Consider the following 25,045-nt stretch of genomic DNA (forward strand, 5'->3'; position numbering starts at 1 on the left):
TAATCCAAATTTGTAAACATTATTTTGCTTTTCTCTGTAATAATAAAACAGTACCTTCTACTTGATCCAAACGAAGATATAATTAATCATTATTGTAAGCTAAACCAGCTTTTGGGGTTCATTCAATGTTTACTTGATTTTGTAGTAGACTTAGGAAAGAGACACACGCTCAGATTCGGGAAGATTAGTCACCCTAGCGACAAATATTTTCTTCTTCGGGGTGACTAATCTCCCGAACTGCCTCCCGCCGGCTACGATGTAAATAGCCGGCGCTTCGTTTTCCGAAGTCACCCGAAGTTGCCTCACAAGGAAATTTTGGGCGACTTCGGGAAAATGAAGCGCTCCGTGTGCCATCCCGCTGGCAATTTAGATTCTAGCTGGCGGGAGGCAGTTTGGGGAGATTAGTCGCTCTGAAGCAACTGGGCAACTAAATCTCCCTGAATCTGAGCGTGTGTCTCTGCCCTTAAGGTATGAAGATCGAATTACAGAAAGATCTGTTATCTGGAAAACCCCAGGTCCCGAGCATTCTGGATAACAGGTCACATACCTGTATCAGACACAATGTTAGGTGGCATTGCAATATAATGTTTTTGCTACATTCACTCCCTTTTTGTATATTGTAAAAATGCACATTTTCTCCATTGAATAAAGCATTATACATGTAAAGAGTATGCCTGCAAAGGACATGAACTCATACATTCTGTGGCCATGTTTTGGAATGCAGAGGTCCAGTTCTCTTGAAGCCCATAGTGCCTTTATTTCAGTTAAGTAGGAAATACCACAGAAAGAGATTTGACAGCACTGATGAAAGATACAGATGTTGAAGATGGGAAAAGAAAACAGGGACAAACCAGTGTCACGAGGAGGCTCCATTGTATGTAAAGTCAGTGAGAATGTAAATCAGTAGAAGTGGTTCTGGAAAATAACAAGCATGATGGCACCCGCAGAGAATAGAAGGAGTCGGGTGCTGAAGAATTTGATTCTAAAGTAAATGGAATGAAGGAGTATCGATGTTGTAGCCACTTTTCATTTTTTTCTAGAGCATAAACATGCTTTTTATATTTAATTTATGTCTGCATTACGGTCTCACTTTCATCTTTTCTAAAACTTATTAACCTCAGGAATGAGGGTTGGACAAGTTTTTACATATGTTTGCCCACTGCTACTTGATAAACTCAGAAGTGATGAAACGCAGGAGGTCCCTGTGATTTCTTCTTAAGCAATGCAGCTTTCTCTGGATTTAATGTTGACTTGGAGCCATAAAGAAAGGGTTCCTCTTATAACAATTCTTTTTATGTTCAGGCATGAGGTGCTAGGTTGCATTGGCATTTTCTGTTGCTTTAATAATATTTAACAATACTGTTTGTACAACATGCTGGTTAAATCCTGCCAAGTCCGAGTAGTTTTTTTCATAGTGCATTATATTAGCAAGTGGTTTGGAATGCTAGAATAATCCAATGTAGGGGAAGGATTAAATACCTGTTTTAAAGTTCCTGACTGCAAATGGATTTTTTCTCATTTTCTGCCATGTATTTTTTTCCCCACTATGATTTGTAGCCCAGTTAAGCAAAGCCTGGGCTAATGTCCAGCACGGAAGAAGAACAAATAGAAAATGTGTTATGTTTTGTACTTGTACAGATGAAGCCACTTGGATTTGTGAGATAAATGCGTCATGACTCAGGGTTAATTGAAGAAACTGCGTTATCTAAAGTCATCTTAACTCATTTAATGCATTTAACCTTTCCATTAGCATACCAAAGCACCATTGTGAACAATGGTGAATGCTTTAATTAGATGGGATGTTGTGACGCAGTTTTCTGTGTTAAATGAGATAAATGGGATATCTGTGTTTAGTTATTCTGTGTCAAACAGACAAACCAAAGTGGCTGCATCTGTATATCTCTTGCTGTCATAAGGGTACCAATGCTGATCCTTGCAGTTGGTCTACTTTGTTATTGTTTAAATTAAAAAAAAATGTATCATGATGGTTTATAGATTTCCAAAATTACAAACAGACATTTCTGAAAACCTATTTCAATTCTATCATTGCAGCCAGCAATACTGGGATGCACAGGAGGCAAATCTCTGACCTTTTAGACCAAAGCATCCAGGTCCACTCACAGTGTTTTGTCATCACAGCTGACAATCGCTTTATTCTTGTCTGTGGCTTCTGGGACAAAAGCTTTCGTGTTTATTCAACGGACACAGGTAAACTTCAATTTAAACGGATTTTGACAATAATAGTTATATATGGTGTGTATATATATATATATATATATATATATATATATATATATATATATATATATGTATGTATATGGACTTCGGCATTTGCATAATAATAAACAGGTACAATTTCTACCTGGAAATGAAAAAGTACATGCATTCTTTAACCCATTGTGTCTGAAAATAGAACTGTCAAATTATCATTCTTTTCCCATTTATTTTGCCCTTTAACTTATTGAATGAATTGACAGTAAAGTTTGGTCAGTTATTTTTATAAATGTTTGAAGGCAACCTTTGGCCTCTACATTGTCTGTTTATTGGAATGATAATCAATATGTTTGCCATTGTTTGAGCCATAGGTCCAGTGAGCCATCTGCATAAAGGCCCTAGAGAAATGATTCCTGCCATTAGTAAATGCAGTGAAGATAATGATATTTTCCATCCCAGGATTTGCCCCTTTTGCCCTGTTGTCTCTGGCAGTGCATTGGTTCCCATTACATGTGGAGCTAATGGTACCTCTCTTATTTATTTTCATTTTTGAGAGGTTTTACAGTATTTGTTCTGACATGTGGGACACAGGATTAACACGTCTCGGAGAGCTGCTAGAAATGAAATTCTAGCGTGTGTTTCTGATTCTTTAATAGCCTCTAGTATTTTCACATTTTCCCTATTTTTTCTTTTAGCATTTTCTTTCTGGAACCCCACAAATGTTGTTTTTTTCTGATAGGCAACTTACCATCCTTGGAGATCACTTAGAGGGAATTTCTCTTTCTGAGCTCAGGAACCATGACAAACACATGTGATCCTGACCTAATGTATTGCAGCTAGCTACAATAAGTGTTCTGCTCAATTATATTTTATCACTTCAGGAAAAGAAAATGGGGCCTTTTGCGTTTTCCCATTCCCTGTTTTGTTTTTTGTACTTATAACAGGAAATTCTTGAGGTGTAAATCTTATTTTTTCAAGTAGAGTGAATACAGAAAAGGCATCCTTAACCCTCTCCTGGCAGTGGGAATTATTTAGACAGTCTCATACATCCAGCAGCATTTGGAGCCCGTGTCTGCTTTCCCTTTTCACCTTTCTTATGTTATTTGAAACCATGCTGTCAGATAAAACATGTTAAAAAGCAAATCCATTTAGCTAATCCCAGTGCCCAAGCTAATGTTATATTGTGTACTCACATTTAATAAGAACTAAAGCTTAAAGGAAAACTATACCCCCCAAACAATGTAGGTCTCTATTAAAAGATACTGAGTAAAACAGCTCATGTGTAAAACCCTACTTCATGTAAATGAACCATTAACATAATAATATACTTTTTTAGTAGTATGTGCCATTGGGTAATCATAAATAGAAAATTGCCATTTTAAAAAATAAGGGCCGCCCCCTGAGATCGTAAGATTCACTGTGCACACATACAAACCACATGTAAGGTCACATGAGCCAATTAACAGACAGAGTTCTGCCTTTTGCTTCCTCACTTCTTCCTGTTACAGTTAGTGTTGTAGTATTTCTGGTCAGGTGATCTCTGAGGCAGCACAGATAGAGTCACGAAATGGTGGCTCAAGGCAAGAGATGTAAAAGGGCAATATTTATGTAAATATATATTCCAGTTTGGTAAGATTCTTTAATATGTCATTCAATTTGATATAAACCCTTTAGCAGTAAGATCTGTGCTCTAAACTTGTCCCAATACCTCCCTCTTCTCTTTTCTGCTGATTTCTTGCCCATGCTCTGTGTGCTGTTACTGGGACTAACTCACAAAATACTGTATATACAGAATATAAATGTCATGATACAAGGGTGATTAGTAATTAATTAGAATTTTCATTGCATGGCAAATCAGAAACCATTGCATCAGAATAATCAGCCCTGTAACATTAGCTTCTCTGACAGACAAACCTTATATTCTCCTTGATGGTTTCAAAGCCCCCTAAACTTTACTTCTCACCAGCTGCCCAGAGCACACTAAACATATGCAGTGTCACTGACACACCTAACAAAATCCAAGATGGCGACCTTGTGTACAGGTCCGGACTGAGAATTAAAATAGGCCCTTGCATTTGAGGTACACAGAGGCCCAATCAGCCCACATAGAGGCCCAAACAGCCCCCACCAGCCCACTAAATACTGACTTTCTATAGCACCTTATAGCAGCTCCTCTGGCATTTGCCAGAACCCACAGATTGCCAGTCAGGGTCTGCGTTGTGTACAACTTTAAAGGCCTTCATCATTACTGTAGTACAGGAGGGTAAGTCAGTAATATGATCCATTTTAAGAATGATGCTAAAAGTGGCATCTAAGACAGTTAACAACTGTACTTTCATTTTAAATTCAAAGTGTTGTGGTTTTTGCAAAACTCCTAGTTCTTCCCCCCCCATAGACAAAGACACATCTCACTTTGCAATTAAAAACCAACGTTAAATGAAATTGCATGACTTTCATTGTTCGTACTCTCTACTTTCATAGGTAAATTGACTCAGGTGGTGTTTGGTCACTGGGATGTTGTAACCTGCTTAGCACGTTCTGAGTCATACATTGGAGGAGATTGCTATGTGCTGTCTGGATCAAGAGATGCCACTTTGCTACTGTGGTACTGGAATGGCAAAAGCAACGGCATTGGAGATAATCCCAGCAGTAAGTTAATAACATATAGTGACAGAGTCTCTTTTTCCCATAGGTGGTTGAATTTCTAATTCTGTGTCATAGAACTGCCTTATGATGAGGCCCCATAATAGTCAGGAATAATGACAGTCTTCTAAAGTTATAGTGCAATAATAACAGAAGGGCGACAGAATGTCATGAAAGTATATCTCACCCTTACATTAGCCCATTGTGATGCTGTGGTCCTGGACATTTTTTTCCCTTTTGTGGTCATTGTGGTGTTCAATTCTTAAAACATTTGCGGTCATCAAAATGAATACATACTCTTCCTACATACATGCAACCCTTTAGTCAGATGTAATCAATCAGTTGCATAAATGATTAAGAAAAATATACAAACACATTTTATAAAACAAACTACAGCAGAACCCCCATTTTACTTTTTTTTCAGGGGACCAGAAAAAAATTGTGTAAAATCCAGGAAAATGTAAATCAGGGAAATGTATTATGTGTAATATATAGGTGGGACCATAAAACAACAATGTAAAATGAGGGAAAACTTAAAATCAGGGGATGTAAAATGGGGGTTCTACTGTAATACATGAAGTGTCAGAAAAAAACTGCACAGTTATATTAAAGGAATTGTTCAGTGTAAAAATAAAAACTGGGTAAATAGATAGGCTGTGCAAAATAAAAAATGTTTCTAATATAGTTAGTTAGGCAAAAATGTAATGTATAAAGGCTGGAGTGACTGGATGTCTGGCATAATAGCCAGAACACTACTTCCTGCTTTTCAGCTCTCTTGGTTTACACTGACTGGTTACCCTGGTTACCAGGCAGTAACCAATCAGAGACTTGAGGGGGGGCCACATGGATCATATCTGTTGCTTTTGAATCTGAGCTGAATGCTGAGGATCAATTACAAACTCACTGAACAGTTATGTACCATGTGGCCCCCCTTCAAGTCACTGACTAACTCAGAGTTATAGAGCTGAAAAGCAGGAAGTAGTGTTCTGGCTATTATGTTAGACATCCAGTCACTCCAGCCTTTATACATTACATTTTTGGCCTACTAACTTAAATTTAGAAACATTTTATATTTTGCACAGCTTATCTATTTACACAGTTGTTATTTTCACACTGAACTGTTCTTTAAGCAGACATGAACATATCTCTTTAAATGTAAGAAGATTATCTCTCTCCTACAAGGGTATATAACAGTTCATTGTTCGTAATGAGCGAATATGTCCCGTTTCAGGTCGCCAAAAAATTCGCAAAACTTATTGAAGTCAATGAGTGTTTTTACACGTGACAATTTTTTTCGCTCCAAATGCATTAAAGTCAATGGGCGTATTTTCTTATAAGCGTTTTTTCTGCTGCAAATTTTCACGCAGTTTTGAAAAAAATTTGCACAAGGTGAAATTTGGAATTTCATTGCGAATTCATTGCCGGCAAATACATTTATGTGTAAATGTGTGTGTGTGTGCTTTATAATAGGGGCAGCAGAAAAATAAAACTGCAAAATAAATGCATGTATGATTTTCTCATTAGACCTTACAGTCTGTAAGTTTTATCAGTTTCTTTGTTGTTTTTCTGTGTAATGTGGCAGCTGTACAATGACACAACTTTCAGTAAATCTCTGCTCACTCACAAGGCTGGTTATCTTGCCAACGTCCACTCAACAGCTAAACCCTCCCCTAAGACCACCAGAGCCTTTTTCTGCATCCCAGAAGCTCATGCACCTTTTTATCTGCAGTAACTGAATTTGTCCTACTAATTATGGCATTTTCCTATAAATATATCTTTTGCAGTATTCAACTGAGCTACCTCCAATCTTCTAGGGAAGACAGAGGTAGTACATTTCCATGCTGTTTCAATCATTAATGGTAGTGGGAAATTCCAAATTAAAGTGGCATGACAGACTGCAGTTGCCACCTGTCTGGTTTTCACCCAGACAGCCCATTATTTGGAAGTGAATTCCAAATCCGGCCAGGGTGTTGAGCAGTGATTGGCTCCTGATGTCATTCGCCCCGCCCCCTGTCCTGAGTTGATCTACCTTTACGTTTGCAACCCTATGGTAGATCAATACTAACATTATCTAATACATGCACCAATACTTCTATAATATATACCAATACTACAGCCATCCCTTACCTGAGTTGACTGTTTATTGAACTGTATATGGGGCCACAGCTATATGATATTTTCAGTACTTGCAGTGTGCTCATTTGTGCACACTGAAAATATAATAAAAGGTTAAGTTGTTTAATAGAAGTCAAACTCGGTACAGGTATGGGATCTGTTATCCAGAAAGTATGTTTCCTGGGATTTTTACCCTCATTTGGAACACTAGACCTTAAGTCTACTTAAAAACATTTAAAGGAATTGTTCAGTATAAAAATAAAAACTGGGTAAATAGATAGCCTGTCCAAAATAAAAAATGCTTCTAATATAGTTAGTTAGGCAAAAATGTATAAAGGCTGGAGTGATTGGATGTGTAACATAATAGCCAGAAACTACTTCCTGCTTTGCAGCTCCCTTGGTTTCCACTGATTGGTTACCAGGCAGTATCCAATCAGAGACTTGGGGGAGGGCCACATGGATCATAATATCACTTGAATAGTGTAGGCAATGCAAGGGGAGCCTCTTTTCCATCTTTAGGCTAGGACCACATGAGCTATGAAGTCTTCTAGCTTGGCCTTTTCTGGTGATCAACTGGCAACCTATTGAGTTCAGCACCACTATATTCACCTACAGATATGTTGTAGATACACATTATACAGGTATCTAGATAGTTTGTCTTTCAACCACCTTGCTCTTTAAAAGTGTAGTTTTGTGCACTGCATGTATGATTTTGCTCTTTGATACCTTTGAAACTGCTGAAGAGAAATTGTACTAAGGACAGAAGCCAATGGTAGTGCTATTGTTTTAATCATACTAAACAGGGCAAACTGGGCAGTTTAAGTCAATCCATGTTTGATTCTTGCAAGGTTGACAATTAGATCAGAATTAGAAGCAGAAGTCCATTATGCAGGGGGATTATGGATGCCGTTTAATCTAATTATTTCCCCTACAAGGGGCAAACGTGGAGTAGCTTCAGTTTTTTTGTTTAGCTCAAGAAATAACAAAATAAAAAATATAGTTTTATTAGATTATTTGTTTTTATTAGAATAAAACAATAGGCTATGAGTATGTTCAAGCCCTATTCACTAAACTGATGTTAAACTTAAAACTAAAATATGCTGTCCTTTAAAAATAACACTTGCTGGATATATCTAAAGCAGTGCACTGGGCTGGTTCATTATGTTATATGTGTCTCAGCCTTATACAACTATGGGTCTTGAGACTCTCCTCTATATAAATTACAATGTTTATTTCAAAACATCTGCCTCAGGATACATGGGGAATAATATGTATTATTTCTGTGTTTAGAATGCTAGTGTGATCAAACACAGCATTGCCACGCTGAGTAGTAAATCAGTGCTCTCTGCTCATTTGCCTTTGGCGTCACTTTTGCTATAAATTGATCTAGTTGCTTTATTTGTTTCATAGCTCATTTGTTTAGCTTGATCGTGTTAGGTATATATTTACTAGTCAGCAGTTAATGATATTGTTTGGTTTTGGTTACTTAAGCACATTCAACAAATAAACAGTAATAGAAGCTTCAGGTTAAAGATAAGCTCTTTATTTTAAAGACTGTTCTTGTACAAGCATATGCATGAGGGGACATCCCCCTTTCAACTTTATATAATTTAAACTAAATGTTTGTTTTAATACATACATACATACACACATACACACATACATGCACACACACGCACGAGTGGGAATATATGACAGAAACATGTAGGTGTTTTATTGATTGTATGCGGTTTGAAAGGGCTAGGCCTAAAAGAAAAAAATCAAAGTGTTGCCAGCCTTGAAAATGGTTTCCACGTGTTGCAAGAAACTTTGCTTCCCTTCCATTTATTTAAGTCTCAGGTCAGATATTTGTGGTACCCAACCCTCTCCCCTTTTCATTCCTCTACTGTCTCTTTCCTAGAACATTTGCTTCAGGAAGTGTGGGGCCCTGCTATAAATGTCTCTTATTATATCAGAGAGTAAGTAATGTTTACAAGCACCAGGGCTCATCGTTAAGTAATCATTAAATATGTGCTTTGCTAGTATTAATCTGTACAGGACACATGCATTTTATAGAAGCAGGCCCTGTCCAGCTTGCAGTTAGGCGTATATCCTTTGTAGAGAAGCATAAAGCTGTTTAGCAATAATGCATCCAGGAAACAAGTTATAACCTATGTCCCATTGATAGGAAGAAATCACATTTGAAGTACTGTAAGCATAATCACAGTACACAGGAAAAAGTCTGTTTGCAATAAACTACAGGAAAAACATAGTGAAATCCCCTGATAGTTAAGATTGTTAAAATCTGTATGGCAGTGGCTGTACAACTTTGTGTCTGAGTGTTACCAAACTTATACAGTCATATGAAAAAGTTTGGGAACCCCTCTCAGCCTGCATAATCATTTACTCCACTTTCAACAAAAAAGATAACAGTGGCATGTATTTAATTTCCCAGGAACGTCTGAGTACTGGGGTGTTTTCTGAACAAAGATTTTTAGTGAAGCAATATTCAGTTGTATGAAATTAAATCAAATGTGAAAACCTGAAAAAAATTTGGGTACCTTGTAATTTTGCTAATTTGAATGCATGTAACTGCTCAATACTGATTACTGGCAACACCAAATTGGTTGGATTAGCTCATTAAACCTTGAACTTTATAGGCAGGTGTGTCCAATCATGAGAAAAGGTATTTAAGGTGGCCAATTGCAAGTTGTGCTTCTGTTTGACTCTCCTCTGAAGAGTGACAGCATGGGATCCTCAAAGCAACTCTCAAAAGAGCTGAAAATAAAGATTGTTCAGTATCATGGTTTAGGGGAAGCCTACAAAAAGCTATCTCAGAGGTTTAAACTGTCAGTTTCAACTGTAAGGAATGTAATCAGGAATTGAAAGGCCACAGGCACCGTAGCTGTAAACCCCAGGTCTGGCAGGCCAAGAAAAATACAGGAGCGGCATATGCGGAGGATTGTGAGAATAGTTACAGACAATCCAAAGATCACCTCCAAAGACTTGTAAGAACATCTTGCTGCAGATGGTGTATCTGTACATCGTTCTACAATTCAGCACAATTTGCACAAAGAACATCTGTATGGCAGGGTGATGAGAAAGAAGCCCTGTACTCACGCCACAAAAAGAGTCGCTTGTTGTATGCAAAAGCTCATTTAGACAAGCCACAGTCATTTTGGAACAAAGTGCATTGGATTGATGAGACAAAAATTGAGTTACACTCATAAAAGGCTATAGGAGGCGTCTAGAGGCTGTTGCCTTTGCAAAAGGAGGCTCAACTAAGTATTGATGTATCTCTGTTGGGATGCCCACATTTATGCAACTGTATAATTTTGTTATGATGCATATTGCATATTTTCTGTTAATCCAATAAACTTCGTCACTACTGAAATACTACTGTTTCCATAAGGCCCATATCCTTAGTGAGAATAGTATGAAATGCAATAAATCTCTTCCACTTACTGTAACTCCTGCTGCTGTACAGTCCCTTACTGTTTGTGGCTGCACTGCAGTTTTCTGGTCTCCATACCAAATAAGTGCTGCTAGAAATTGTACTTTGTGGATCCATTCCAAATTTTGCATTTGCTATAGAGCACTGACTATGTTTGACATGGGATCTGTTCAGTTATAACATCTCTCTGTACTGTAATTAGTACATGCCATCAATAGACATTTCCCCCTTAAGGAATTGTTCAGAATAAAAATAAAAAATGTATGAATAGATAAGCTGTGCAAAATGAACAGTTATCAATGAACAGTTATGTCCCATGAGACCCCTTAAAGTCGCTGACTAACTCAGAGTTAGAGAGCTGAAAAGCAGGAAGTAGTGTTCTGGCTAATATGTTAGACATCTGCTAACTTCAGCCTTTATACATTACATTTTTGGCTAACTAACTATATTTACAGAGTTTTTATTTTTACAGTCAACTATTCCTTTAAAAGAGCACAGTTAAAACTGATAAAAAATATTTACCTTTTCTAAATTACTGCAAGGATTAACATTTGCAAGATTTTGCAAATATTTATTTACCATCTTCCTTTCCGCTGTATGGTATACAGTACTATATCTGGTGTCTGTGCGTCTCCAATATACACTTGCAGCTTTTGAAAGGGAACAGGATACGAAGATAAATTCCTCAGATAAGCATTCTGCTGGAAAAATAAAAATCATAGACCTCTAGATAACATGTAATAATATTATTTGATATGCCTTCTAGCTAAGGATTGATAGCTAAAATGTTTGCATATTACTCTTTAAACCAGTCCACGTGTAGTTATAGAATGTATTCAAATTATTAGATGTGTGATTTCTCTGTTTTGCTATTTTGTTATACCAGGAGCAAATTTATACTCCGAAATTTCAATATATTAAAAAACATTTTTTTATATTAGGAAAAATAAAAGAAATTTACTTCAGTCATCACGCAGATTTCTGGATAACAGATCCCATTTCACGTGCTAGTGTTTGTCATGCCATCATAATCTGATAATCTCTATGCCAAAGAAATGTTCCAAGACTTCTCTCTGCTCTGGTCCTTTCTTCTGCCAAGTTATAGCGGACTTTAGATATTTATTTCTTCATTATAAAACCCATTAGATTTGATCTAATTTGTCTCTTATTTATTGTTATTTTATTCTATACATTAAACTCCAGGCAGTTTTGGCTAAAGTGTTACTTGTGTGCCTCCTTTTTGTAAAAGTATTTTTAATGAGAGAGGCCGCAATTCCCTTTCTATCGGCCATTAAAGCTTTAGCATTAATATCTTTTCATACTATGCTTTAAATGAATAAATATGAGGAGCAATTTTTTCTTGGGCATAAACCATCTAAAAAGTTCCTCTGTGTATATTCAATAAGTACATTAATGCAGGTTCCCAGCCCGTGCCGCATAAATTCAGCCTCTTACATAGCACAGCATTTGTTGAAAAGAACTATTTTGCATCTTGTCAAGTGCAGGAGTAGATGTGGCTTTTGAAAGGTAATTAAAAATGATTTAAAAACTTCATTATGAAAAGAATATTGTACTGGTGCAGTTTGGATCCCAAAAGCAACACACTGTTGAATGCAGCAATGTAGTGGCTTATACAGGCTTCATTATATGTAGCTCAATTACAAGCTGGATGCAAGAAATATTGATCTTATAGAAATGAAAATTCTTGTTAATTTACATGAACTTGAACGTTGTAGCGCCATATCTATAATATTTTATTATTTTTTTTTTTTTAGTAACACAGTGAAAAATGCACGTCAGGCTTCTTACACTACTTAAAATCATAATTCTTAAACTTCATATATTAATAATTGCGTAGGGACGTTAGACTGGGAAAGAAAGCACTGATATTTTGAGCTTTATACTAATATTTACACTCATATTTACTAAAGTGATGCTCTGATGTTGTTAAATTGATGCATAATTGTAGCAAACTTTATTCATAATGAAAACATAAATTCTGTTAAAACAAAATGTTTATTATGTAAAGCCTTGGCCACTGTGGTATATTGTATATATATAGATAAAACCCACACACATACGCACGCAGGGTGAGAGTATTTTTAGTTTTTTGGTCTCCTGGAATAGCTATATGGTTTTGTTTCTATTTTGGGAAATTGCTCTGTGTAGATTCTCAGATACATGTGCAAGTAAAACAAATAAGAAACGACACAAAGACTCCCTTCAGTGAACTACAAGCTGTAATACAATGGCGAGTGGGCTCAGTTAGGGTATGAGCACAAGTAATTATAATGTCTGCATGACTTTACCACAATCATTTTTTTAATCTGCACATTATTGTATTTTATTATCTATAATATAATGTTCCCTGCTCAATCAAATTAGAATAAACAAGTGCCATGTTAAGGGTTTTGTGTTAAAACCAGTTACATACTGAATGAATCCAAAAGCACAAGTATATATATCAGTAAATGATTGACACACACTTTCCCCAGTAGCATATCCCAGACAGGCAAAAATTTCCCCTTGCAGCGTACCTTTAGAATTAGGGGCCATTTATAAAATGCTAACTTTCACCTACAGGTCAAGCTTTACACCTAAATCTACTCCAATTGAATTCACTTTGATTTTGTTTTGAAAAATGGCTGACCGTTTTTTGGGGGTGAGGATTTTTCTAAAAAAACAGAATATCAAACTAATCCAGCGCTGTGTCAGCACAAAATGAAATGTTATCATGTTCATTTTGGAATTATTATGCAGAGTACCAATAAGTTGAAATTTATTGGCTTAATTTTATTTCATGTAAAGATTTATACAGCATTAGCATTTACCTTCTTGAAATTGAATATGCTAACATTTGCTGAATTAATAATATTAGCATAAGTTTGGCTGCTGTTGCTTTTTATATTATAATCAAACATTGAGTTGTCTGTGTCCAAAATGCATGCACCGTGCATGACATGAGGGATTATACTTTGTATTTATGTATTAGTGCATATTTACATTTTAAGTAAGCAACATAAAATAATAAACATAATTCATAAATTCCCATCATCTTCTGATCTGTACCTAACAATTAACATGCCTGGGGCTTGTGCTGCTATTCAGGTTTCCCCACCTTTCACTTAGTAACGAAACAAGGGCACCACCTAATGGCAGCCAATGGAAATATTCTGTTTAACAACAACGGAAAATAGGATCATAGTTTCATTTTAATTATACTGTTACATTAATGCAGCAGCATCACAGGAAATTATTTCACACGTGCATTTTTTTTTAAAGAAAGAACTAGCAACGGTACAATCATTGTGAATATAATGGGGTGTATTTACTATGGGTCAATTTTTTTTTATGGTCTAAACTGTCAAATTTGACTAGTAAATTATCCAAACTCTATTCGAATTTTTAAAAAAATTTGAATTTGATTTTCGAGATTTATCAAGCTCTGGCCCTTGAAGAATTCTAATTCAACTATTCACCACCTAAAACCTGCTGTATTCATGTATAATTCAATGGGAGAGGTCCAGTGACCAATTTGAAGATGTCAGTGCCCTTCCTGACTTTCAAGTTTTTTTCTGAGAAAAAACTCTATCCGAGTTTGGCCAAATTCGATTTGAGTTTTCGGTTCGGTAAAATTCGTAGAGTTTTACAATATATATTTTTAATAAATAACACCCCAATCGAATTTTGAGAAAAATCTAATTTTGTAGAGTTTTAAAAAAACGACATGAATTGGAAATTCGTCCCTTGATAAATTTGCCTCCCCATATTTGAATCCAAAATTGTAACAATATATACATTTATAAAACATTTTTAATTCTGCACAACATTGTTTCATTCAGTAGGGCTCCACTGCATTGCACTTTAATTCTGTATAGTCAGTGCAGCCCTGCATTGTCTCTGATTTTTCAGACCATTGTATAATTTTATGATAAAGTGATTTTCAAACATGGATCATGCTTTTATAATTGTATATGCCCTTTTTTCTTTTGTAATGTCTTTTTACAGTGATATACATTATGTTTAAAACGGTTAAAAGCTGTAGTTATAACAGGTTTGCTAGTAACAAATTTACACTATTAATGGGATGTCCAGCCAAAAACTGTTTCCATAATAAAAGAAACTGTAATTCTGAACTGCTTTCCAAATTCCAATATTTATTCTTTAAACCATTTCAGAGCTTTTTAAGTGATTTGTAATTGTTATTAAAAGCAGCATCTCTCTGGCTGTCATTCCTATGACTCCCGGCAACAACGCAGCAGAAGCCAGCTGATTAACAGACCTAGAAAACAATGGTCTTCTGCTAAAATAGTTTAGGGTCAGGGCACACGCTCAGATTCGGGGAGATTAGTCGCCAGCGACGAATCTTGTCTTCTACGGAGCAACTAATCTCCCCGAACTGCTTCCGCACCGGCTAGCATGTAAATCGCCAGCGGAATGGCACTCGGAGGGATTCATTTTCGGAAGATGAAACAATCCGAGCGCCATCCTGCCTGCGATTTACATTCTAGCCAGCGGGAGGCAGTTCGGGGAGATTAGTCGCCCCGAAAAAGAAGAGACGAATCTCCCTGAATCTGAGAGTGTGCCCTAAAACTTAAGAACCAGACCCAGAGAAAAGAAAGGAGTGAATAAGTACTACTTTCATTAATATATATTGGAAACTTGCATAGAATGTAATTTTCCTTTATTATAAAGTAAAGGAAAATTTAAAGGTAAGAACATTAGTAAGATACTATAAATCCTAGATGTTTCAATGATACTACCTGCCCATTTACATTGAGTCAGTCCAAGCAACAACCTACTTGCATGCAGAGGCAATAGAAGGTGAAGTAGGAGTGGCTGATCCAACTAAAAAACATCCCGGTTTCCAGAGAAAGGACAAGGAAGAGAACATTGTTAACATGAGTGGGTACAGATCAAAGAGTGACTGTTCTACAATGGTCCGGCCAGAGCCCTGATATTAGTCCAATTGGGAATCTGGAGATTGAGTCATGTGACAAGCCTGAACATCTTGGAGCTAATGAACCTGATAGAATTGTCCACAATTCAGAGAGTTAACAAAATTGGTGCATTCTAACTTAAAAACACATAAAGCTGTTAATGTTCAAAAGGAATAACAAAATACTGATGTGCCAGGACTGAATACTTTCAAACAATAAGCTTTCAGTAATTTGAAATAGTAATATCACAGGGAACAAATTGTCAGTATATTGATAAGGCTTTGTGTACCTTTGGAACACGCTGTATGTATGCATATATACATTTTGTATGTGATTAAGGAGTTAATATGTGCCATATGCCGCCTGATCCCTGTATATCTTATTTACCTTGTGTAGTTACTGAGAAAAATGAATACGCCCTACAACCCTAGGGTTATGTCACATAAACAGTGGGAGGGATGATTTATGCTTGGGAACTGAAATTCTGTAACTTAAACCAAGAATTAGTATAACCAGACTTTGATGCACTCCAAATGTATTTGAGTACAGTTTCTGTACATAAATAGGAAGTGCAGTGCTTCTGTGATTAGTGGTTGAATTTACAGTTAGTCTTGTGTGATGAGACCTAACTCAGCATGTAAACATTGTGTGTAACCTGGTTTATTCTAAAAGCATTTTTGTCATGTTGACATTTAAATCCAGACAAGTAATCAGCCAGTCGTTCTTTTGTTCTGTTCTAATGGTAATTGCCAGTTGCTTTGCATTCTTAGAGGAAAGACGTTGGTGATGTGCTTTTAGTAAACTTCATTAATGGAACCTCTATCATACCACCTATCCAACAAGGATACCAGAGGATGCCACAGTGGGCCCCCTATATTAGAGGATAACTTAGCTGTGCGCAGTCAAAGAATTGTTCTTAAATTTGCACTTTTTTTTTCCATTTTCCATCTTTTACATTGAGGAACCCTCTGATGTTCTGCTCACTCACGAACAGAACACCTAACAGGCACGGTAACAATAAATGCAGGTTTTAACTGTAACAGGGGCATTTTGGAATTAAAAGAAGCTGATGCAACAGACATTATATGCGTTATACAAAAAAAGTGTTTTATGTATTATATTTTCATAGAAACCTGAAATGATCAGAGGTATAGTATTCTTTACAGTAAATTGGATTATGCACCAAAATACTTCCAAATAGCACTCGTTCACCACAATGTGCAAATAATGGGGCATATTTATCAAAAAGTGAAGTTATAGATCGTCACAGTCCTCTAGAGTGAAATTCTGCCTCTCTCCGTTCATGTCTATTGGATTTTTTTGATAAATATGCCTTTCAAAATACCGTAGAAATGAATGGGGAGTGGAGGAATTTCACTCTAGAGGACTGTGGAGATCCCTAACTTCACTTTTTAATAAATCTGCCCATGTGTGTAGTTTTATTTGAGATGTGTTTCACTGTTCCTCCCTTCTTCAAGTGAAGAGCACTTGAAGAATGGGACAACCCTGAAATGTTTGCTGTGATCTCAAATAAAACTAAACATTATTTGTACATTGCTGAGTTGAGTGAGTGCCATTTGGGAGTGTTTTGGTTTATGTACGTAATTCTTATGCAAGAAGCAGAAGTCCCACATTGAGCACCACATGTATATTGATTGTAATGTGGCTCTTTATATGGATTATTCTAAATTAAATGATGTCCATTTGAGAAATTGTATGCCATTTTCAGAAATTGTAGTTTAAATAAAAATTGTGTCTGCAGAATAAAGGGAGAGTAAGGCTAAATTTAGATTTGCTTATCTTAAGCCACACATGAACAAATTACAATTCCACCATAAATGATCACATGTGCAGTTTAACTGAAAATCATGGCCAAATTACATTACTCCAAATGCATAAACTGGAACAATGTGGTGTGTATTTATTGTTTAAACCTATGTGTGTATTAGCTGGGTTATTAGTAGTAATGAACCACTTTACTACATTACGGAGACTCCAGAAGGAGTCAAAACTTTGTATAATTGCTATTTCTCCCTATTTACAGTATTTACTTGGTTCCTGAGCCTGCATAGGCAAAAGTGATACATACTGCACATGTACTGTACATATTGCTTTACACCAAAAGTATTATTTCCTGCAGTTTATTAGATTTGGGAGAGGGCTTGTGTGAGTTGAAGTGTTGCCTCTTTGTTTTTCTACTCAAAATAATCTACTTATTATGAGCAATAAATGCCTCAGTCTGGATATGTATTTGTATGGTTACAAAAACCCTTACACAATGTTTTCTTTCTAATACCCGCTCCTTCGGCAACAGCTCTGCTTTTCTACATGCCCTTTACTTTCAGGAAACAGAACTTTTGCTGTAATTATTCACATTACAGGGATATAGATCATGGCTTGATGTCATTACTACAAAGATATGCTCTCAGTCCATAAAAATGCCACTTTAGATTTATGCTATATAAATGTCCGAGCATTCCTAACTAGCACTTTCTAGAAAATTGCACGACCAGTAGGAATTCTTCCCTACCTGGTTAAAGAGAGAGAGAGTTACAAACGTCCTGGCACAAAGAATTCTGAAGGAGTCTCATCAGCGCAGCCTAAGCCTCCAACAAAATCCATTGGCCCTGCTACTGTAAAGCAGACAGTCATTTTATTTGGAAACAACATTAGTCAAGTTCATATGCTGGTACACTATGAGAGTGAAATTGTGCTAATAAAGTAATATTGTGATAAAAAGCACCAGCATTGCTTAAATTGTATGTAATTTAATTGTTCTGCATATGGCAAAGCTGCGGAAGGCGCTTTGAGATTTTTGAGATTTTTTTTTTGCTACTCCCTAGCAAAGAGAATTAAAACATAAAATACAGTATTAATGTACATATGATTGAGTTAAAATACTGAATGCTGGTGAAGAGTATCTGTTATAGCTCAGCCCCAGTACTAAACTGAAAAAAAAAAAATGTTCTCTTTCAACCTTTGTGTTTGGGGCATTGTGAAGCATTTTTTAAAGAAACGTTTGGTAAGAAATAGGTTAAACTTGGCATGACGTCAAGAAAGGTTAGTCACTTTGTAGTGGGCCCCCATTGAACTTGTCCTAGTTAGTAAATGTCTTCTGGGGGGCTGCTGAGAAAACTTGTTTGCAAAGCACTCATGTGTTTGTGGTATTAGTAGCAGGATTCACATAATCTTTAATCTCATTTGACTTGTTCATCTTCCTTAAGGATCTCCATAAAGATGCAGGGCGCAACCTTTTCACTCCGTCTTTGGGATTTGCACCAGTGCTCATAAACATGTTTAAGGGACAAAGAATCACATTCCCTTTGATTTTTTTTTTCCGGCCAAAGCTTCAACATAGTTTTGAGTGGTGCCCCTTAAATCAGCAAGCAAGATAAAATGTTCCCCATACATTACAGAGAAGCATGGCAATCTTCTGAAGCCACGGCAGTGCCAAATCTTTTAAGGAGATCTGTTCTGCTTTACAATCAGCTTTTAAAGAGATCTTTAGCATTGTGCAAACCATCCCCTAAATCCTTCAAAATGTCACACTTTTTATCTAAAGACTCACACCAGCTTTCAGAGTCGGTGAAGCTCATGTATGGGAGGCTCACGTTGCATTAGATGCAAAACACATTTTCTCTTGCAGTATCTAGTTTTATGTAAAACAATTTAACTGCTTTTCAGCCTTTCATGTTGTAATATCTTATCATTACATTTTTCCGCATTCGCAAGCTCTCTATATAATGCCTGAAAAAATGTAGCAATGTTCTTCAAATTCAAAGAAATTGGTCTGTATGTAAGCCCCCATAATTCAGTCTTTTAGCAGCCTCCTGATCTACCCTAACAAATCAGTAAAAGTATCTATAATATTCCGTTTTTAATAAATGTATAGTATAGTGCAATTTTAAATAGCATAGGGTCTCTCAAGTTTAACTTTGTAGAGTTATGTGTGTTTTCATTTACAGTAAGTGGTACTTCCAGATTTCCAAAAAACATTTACGTCATACATTGACTATATATTGTTCTTACTGGTTTCGTTTAAAAAGAAATCTGTGTAATTACATTCCACATTTTCCATGTGGAGAGGATGTTATTTACTTGAACTGAACCTTTAAGTTAATTTCCTAATATAGTGTAGGTATGGTCAGTCATTGGGAAAGGAGAGTTTTACTATATTATTCCTTCTGCTCCCTGAGGGACTTTCCAAGCATCTGGAAGTGCACCATTTTCCCACTGTTTGACCAAAAAAAGTAATACAGAGAAACAGAACACACAAAACATTGTTAGGGAAATCCTGACCACTGGTCTCTACTATCCTGTAGAACGATCGGTTTACCCCTATTGTGACTATTTCCACTACTGCTAAGAGTGAGTTCTACCTGCAGTGAAATGATGGTAAACCAAATGGTGTAGCCTAAGTTAGTTTTGTGGGTTTTTCTAGGGCCAGATGGGATATTATATAGTCTTATAGAAAAAGCTAAGGTAGGTTGTTAGCCTCTAACCAATGCTTTAAATGAGCCCGTCCTCTCCATTACCAGTTCATCAACTGTCCACAACCACAATAGTTGAACTTTGGGCACTGCTAAAAGTGGCTAGATCTTTACTAGAGCTAGTTATATCCATTAGGGCCACTCCGTCATCCTGGTGAACCCCAACTAGGTTTACATCTTTCTTTGGTTTTTGCCCACTTTTTTTTGCTTTATATGCTTGTTATTGAAAATGAATGTTGAGTTTTTTAAGGCTACCTTCTTTTTTCACTATCCTTTACAGTGGAGTAACTACCTGGGGAGCAGGGGGTGCAACTGGGCCAGGGCCCGCACCCCCGCAGGGCCCCCGGCAGATTGCGTGCGCTGGAGTCGGCTGCAGCGGCAAAGTAAACGCGAACTGACGGGGGGGGGGGCGTCTGCACGGCCCGTATCAGGGTCCACCCCCACCTAGTTCCGTTACTGATCCATTATAAGAACATTAAGGATTTTTCTTTCACAGAACCACACAGGGCAATATGGATCTGCCTTAAAGATGTTATGAAAGGAGCTTATAATTGGTATGCTTTATTTTCCTCTAAATCTAAAGCTCTCCTAGGAGTTTAGTCTTTTCTGGATAAATAATATTTGAGCTGGGAGATTTATGAAGGTTGCCTATATATTTAATTATAAATATAAATAAAGGTTTCTGTGCTCGATGTGACTTAATTTCTCCTGGTATGTTTATGGTAAGGGGTATTACTTTATTTTAGCTCAGTGTGGTTTATAATGTTTTACTGCATGCAGTTGCACAGCAAAGAATATCCTTTGGTACACAATGGAGAAATGTTTATTTTACTGTAGATATACAAGATACTGATTTAACGTATGCGTGCCTGATATAATTGCCAAAGTGTGTGTGCGCGTGCGTGCTGGTGTTGCTTTTTTCATTACACATAATGAACAAAGTCTTGGTCCACACCCAAAACCTTGTACTCTGCCTTCAATAGGCATTGGGTCTGCTGCCTTTTTTATGCCCCTATAAACACACAGTGCTTTTGTTTAAGACCATTTACAGCATATTATGTGCTTGCGTGCCAAGTTAATTCAGATATTCCACTCTTCTCTTACCCTATCTCTTTTTACATCATTGTTTTGACATCATAGAATATCTTCCAGGGTTTTCCTGCATTGATAGGCTTATGGTTTGGTTTTATGAATATATTCCATACCATTATTGTTTTGTACACGTACATGGGAAGGTCTGTTCATTACACTTGAAGTTTCTTTTCCTATGAGTGCTCAGATGGAAATGTTTTAATTTTAAGAAATGCTTGAGGCCAAGGGTTTTTCAGATGAAGGATCTTTCTGTAATGTAGTGCATAAGTGTACTTAAAGCATGTAAGCTTTAGTAAAAATTAGCCACCTGCTTGCATCCTTGCTAGATTTGTTAATATTGATTCTAAGGAATGTATCCAAATCAGAATTATTTGTTTAAATGGCCACTTTGGGAACTTCCTGGATAATAGATCGCGTGATTTCAGCGACAACCAAAAAAAGTGCAGATGCATTACAGGCTATTATAACCTAAGAAACATTTAAGAAGGATTTTTAACAATAATAGGAAGTGTTGCCTTCAATGAATTACGATTTGGAAACCCCAACTGGCATATCTCAGGAACAGAATGAAAAGATTTCAGGTTTTATTGGAGTGTGGTGCTTTCCACCTGTAGCTCGCCTATAATATTTACAGTTGGATTTGTCTGTCTTATTCAGCAAGCAATTTTAGGAAATTTCTGGCAGATCATTTTCAGAATTGTAAAGTCGTCAGTCCTATAATGCAAGCCTTCCTTTTTTATGATCTGTGTCCTTTCTGATCTGTGCAAAACAGACATGTCTATTTCAATTACACTGTTGCACATTTGTACTAAGGGCAAGATAAAGAACCTCTTGATCTTACTCAAGCTATTCACATGCCAACAGCATCATTTCACAAACTGACGTCCCTTCCCCCTTCTTCCCTTTTGCTAGTTTTACTACTTGAAAAGAAAATCCCATGTGCTAAACATTATGGCCATTCAGAGCTGTCTGTCTATGGCGACTGTGTTGCCTCCTTCACTGATTATAGGCTATTTCTTTCTTTCACTGGAACCCTCTTTTTTTTCTGAAGGTTTCCAGAAAGTTTAAACCATAAATGTAATATTCATTCAACATTTTGCATTGTAGTCATCTAAAAATACGTTTTTGTAGTGCTATGCCAGTAAAAGAAATTGTGGAAACAAGCCACTAAAATCTGAAAAAATCTGTGAAAAAATTGCATGTGGAGAAAGTGAGCACAATGTTTCAGATTTGAATTCTGGTGAAAAGTCACATACCTTATGCGGAATATTAGAAAAAAATTGGGTATGCAAATTAGGGCCCCTTATTTCATCCTGTAGGTTGACAATTTCTTTGTAGAGGGATCAATATTCTGCCAAATACCAAATGACTGATTCAGTTCATGTGACTGGAATACAAACACTGACAAATTATGAGACAGACAGGGGCAGCTTTACTAATACACAATTGCCTTATATTTTCACCACAGAGCGGCTTTTTTTTTTTAATAGGCATAAATTTCAGACCACATCATGAAGATCATATCAGTCTTAATTTGGTTAAACAACAATGTAGTTCTAGACAGCATTAGAACTCTTTTAAAAATACATATACCCTAAACATTTCTTTACAATGTTAGAAAATACTTATATACAGTTGTCAACTATGTTCGTGGAGCTGTGGAGCTTTTGGTAGGAAGTCAACCTGTTCGATCATTTTTGTAACCACAAATTTTGTTTTTCTTTCCAGCTGAATTTGCTACTCCTCGGGCCTTACTAACAGGACATGACTGTGCAATTACCTGTGCTGCTGTATGTGCAGAGCTTGGCCTAGTGATCAGTGGTTCAGGTAGGATTGGTTATGTTAACATGCAGTGTTGTCTGTAATGTTTGTTTCATTCCACATTTAGAAGGTTTTATAAACCAAAAGCATCGGACTTACCTGCCAGAGTAACAGAGGATTTCCTGTTGGGCTCCAGTCTACGTATTCCCCATCAGCCATTATTTTCACCACAATGCTACAGTTGTGTTCAGAATAATAGCAGTGTATTTAAAAAAGTGAATATATATAATAATATATATAATAACTTTTATTTCCAGTGTTTTTGGGAACACCGCATTCTATTCCAAATCAAAACATGAAGAAAAATGTATCAAACTTGTGTTATTCCTTTACAGAAAGTGAAGAAAGGGGAATATTAGTTTGTTCCAAAAAAATACCAGTGTCTGCATTCTTCTTTACAAACTCAAACATTCACTGTATAAACTGACACATTTTTCAAGATTTTGCTTTCCTTTGAATCACTGAACTAATATTTAGTGTTTCTGAGAACTGCTGCACATGTGTGTTGCAACTTCTGGCACCTTTTACATTCCACAATTTTTCTGCATTTCTTGGTTTTGCCTCCAGAAATGGCATTTTTGATGTCACCCCACAAGGTCTGGGAATGGGCTGGCCACTCCATAATGTCAATCTTGTTGGTCTGGAACCAAGATGTTGCTTGTTTACTGGTGTGTTTGAGGTTATTGTCTTGTTGAAAAACCAATTTCAAGGGCATTTCCTCTTCGGCATAAGGCAAAATGATCTCTAAGTATTTTGATGTATTAAAACTGATCCATGATCCCTGGTATGTGATAAATTGGCCCAATGCCATAGTATGAGAAACATCCCCATATCATGATGCTTGTGCCACCATGTCTTCACAGTGAATTGTGACTTGAACTCAGTGTTTGGGAGTCATTGCACAAACTGTCTGCGGCCCCTAGACCCAAAAAGCACAATCTTGTTTCATCAGTCCACAAAATGTTGCGCCAACAGAATTAAAATGCTAATATAACAAACCATGTAAGGAATACCCTGTGTGTGCTTTTCAGATGGTCCGTGTTTGATACATTCTATGAATGGAGACCTTTTAAGGACCTTGGAAGCTGCAGAAAACTGCTTAAGACCAAAACTTATACAGGTTTCAAGAGAAGGTCACTGTGTTGTCTATTATGAAAAAGGCATGCTCTGCGTTTTTAGCATCAATGGAAAACTTCAAGCTTCAATAAAAATTGAAGACAATAACCGGGTACGTATTTTCTCATATAGGAGTGCTTAACGTGTATTATCCAGCTTGTTTGGTGTCTCCTTTTCTTTCCATTAGATTTAAAATATATCTACTACATTCTGAGTGCAGTTTTATAGTTATTATGTTCCTCTTTATTCTTGATCATTGGATAAATAATGTTAGATGGTACAGCCCCAGGGTTTGAAGCAATGTATTAGAAGAGGTTGTTGTTCAGTCTGTGTATTATTTGTATGTTTTCTTTATTACTTACTTTTTCTTGATTTTATTTGCTGTCAAAAGGTTTAGCTTATAAACTGGTTTTAAATTGAACTTCCAGAAACTAAGCTAATTTTATGGTCCAGAACTCTTAGGGGGTTATCAAAGTCTGAATTTATCTCAATATTTTCCACTACAAACTCAGGTTTTTTATACTTATTTGTTATTACATTTTCTCGAAAAAAAATGATTTTTCACTTTTTTTTCGGGTTTTTCACCCAAAAACTCAAGTTTTTTGCCTGAAAACATTGTGGTATTACACGAAACCCAGCGCACATCAAAAAATCATTGGGACTTCTCCCATTCACTGATATGCAACCTCGACAGGTCTGAGATGCCGGGTTTTCAGATTTGGACCTTTCCATCCTCAGGGTTTAATAAATTCCGAAAAATTTGGGATTTTTTTTAAAAGTCTGATTTTATAAAAAAAAAAAAAAAATCACAAATTGTTCGTGATTTTTACATTCGGAGTTTAGTAAATAACCCCCTTACACGTGTCTTACATTGGGCCACACAAAGCAAAACACATCTCAAAAGAAAAAATATTGAAGGGGGTCTTTTTTACAAGGTGTATCTATGTGTGTGTATGTATATATATATATATATATATATATATATATATATATATATATATATATATATATATATATATATATATATATATATTAAAGCCCTTCTGCTGCTATCATTTCCACAGTCTCTTTGTGAGAATGCTTGCTAGTGCCTTTTTTAAAATCATATCCATCCACAGTTTTAACACAATGCCTTCAGAAAAGTTTTTCTTCTCCATCTGTATGTGGATTATGCAGCACAT

The 25,045-nt window shown here is 36.4% G+C and overlaps 1 protein-coding gene across 1 annotated transcript in view; it reads left to right on the plus strand.

The window, feature by feature from the left end:
- The window catches only part of LOC108704343 (lipopolysaccharide-responsive and beige-like anchor protein), a 369,752-nt gene that overhangs the window by 333,214 nt on the left and 11,493 nt on the right, over nt 1–25,045 (plus strand). The window contains exons 51-54 of the mRNA XM_041579550.1: nt 2,053–2,208; nt 4,696–4,863; nt 22,656–22,754; nt 23,780–23,976. Of these exons, the coding sequence (XP_041435484.1) occupies nt 2,053–2,208; nt 4,696–4,863; nt 22,656–22,754; nt 23,780–23,976 (620 nt within the window). The remainder of the gene's footprint in view (nt 1–2,052; nt 2,209–4,695; nt 4,864–22,655; nt 22,755–23,779; nt 23,977–25,045) is intronic.

This window comes from Xenopus laevis, chromosome 1S, assembly GCF_017654675.1.
Source record: "Xenopus laevis strain J_2021 chromosome 1S, Xenopus_laevis_v10.1, whole genome shotgun sequence".
In the NCBI taxonomy this organism is placed as follows: domain Eukaryota; kingdom Metazoa; phylum Chordata; class Amphibia; order Anura; family Pipidae; genus Xenopus; species Xenopus laevis.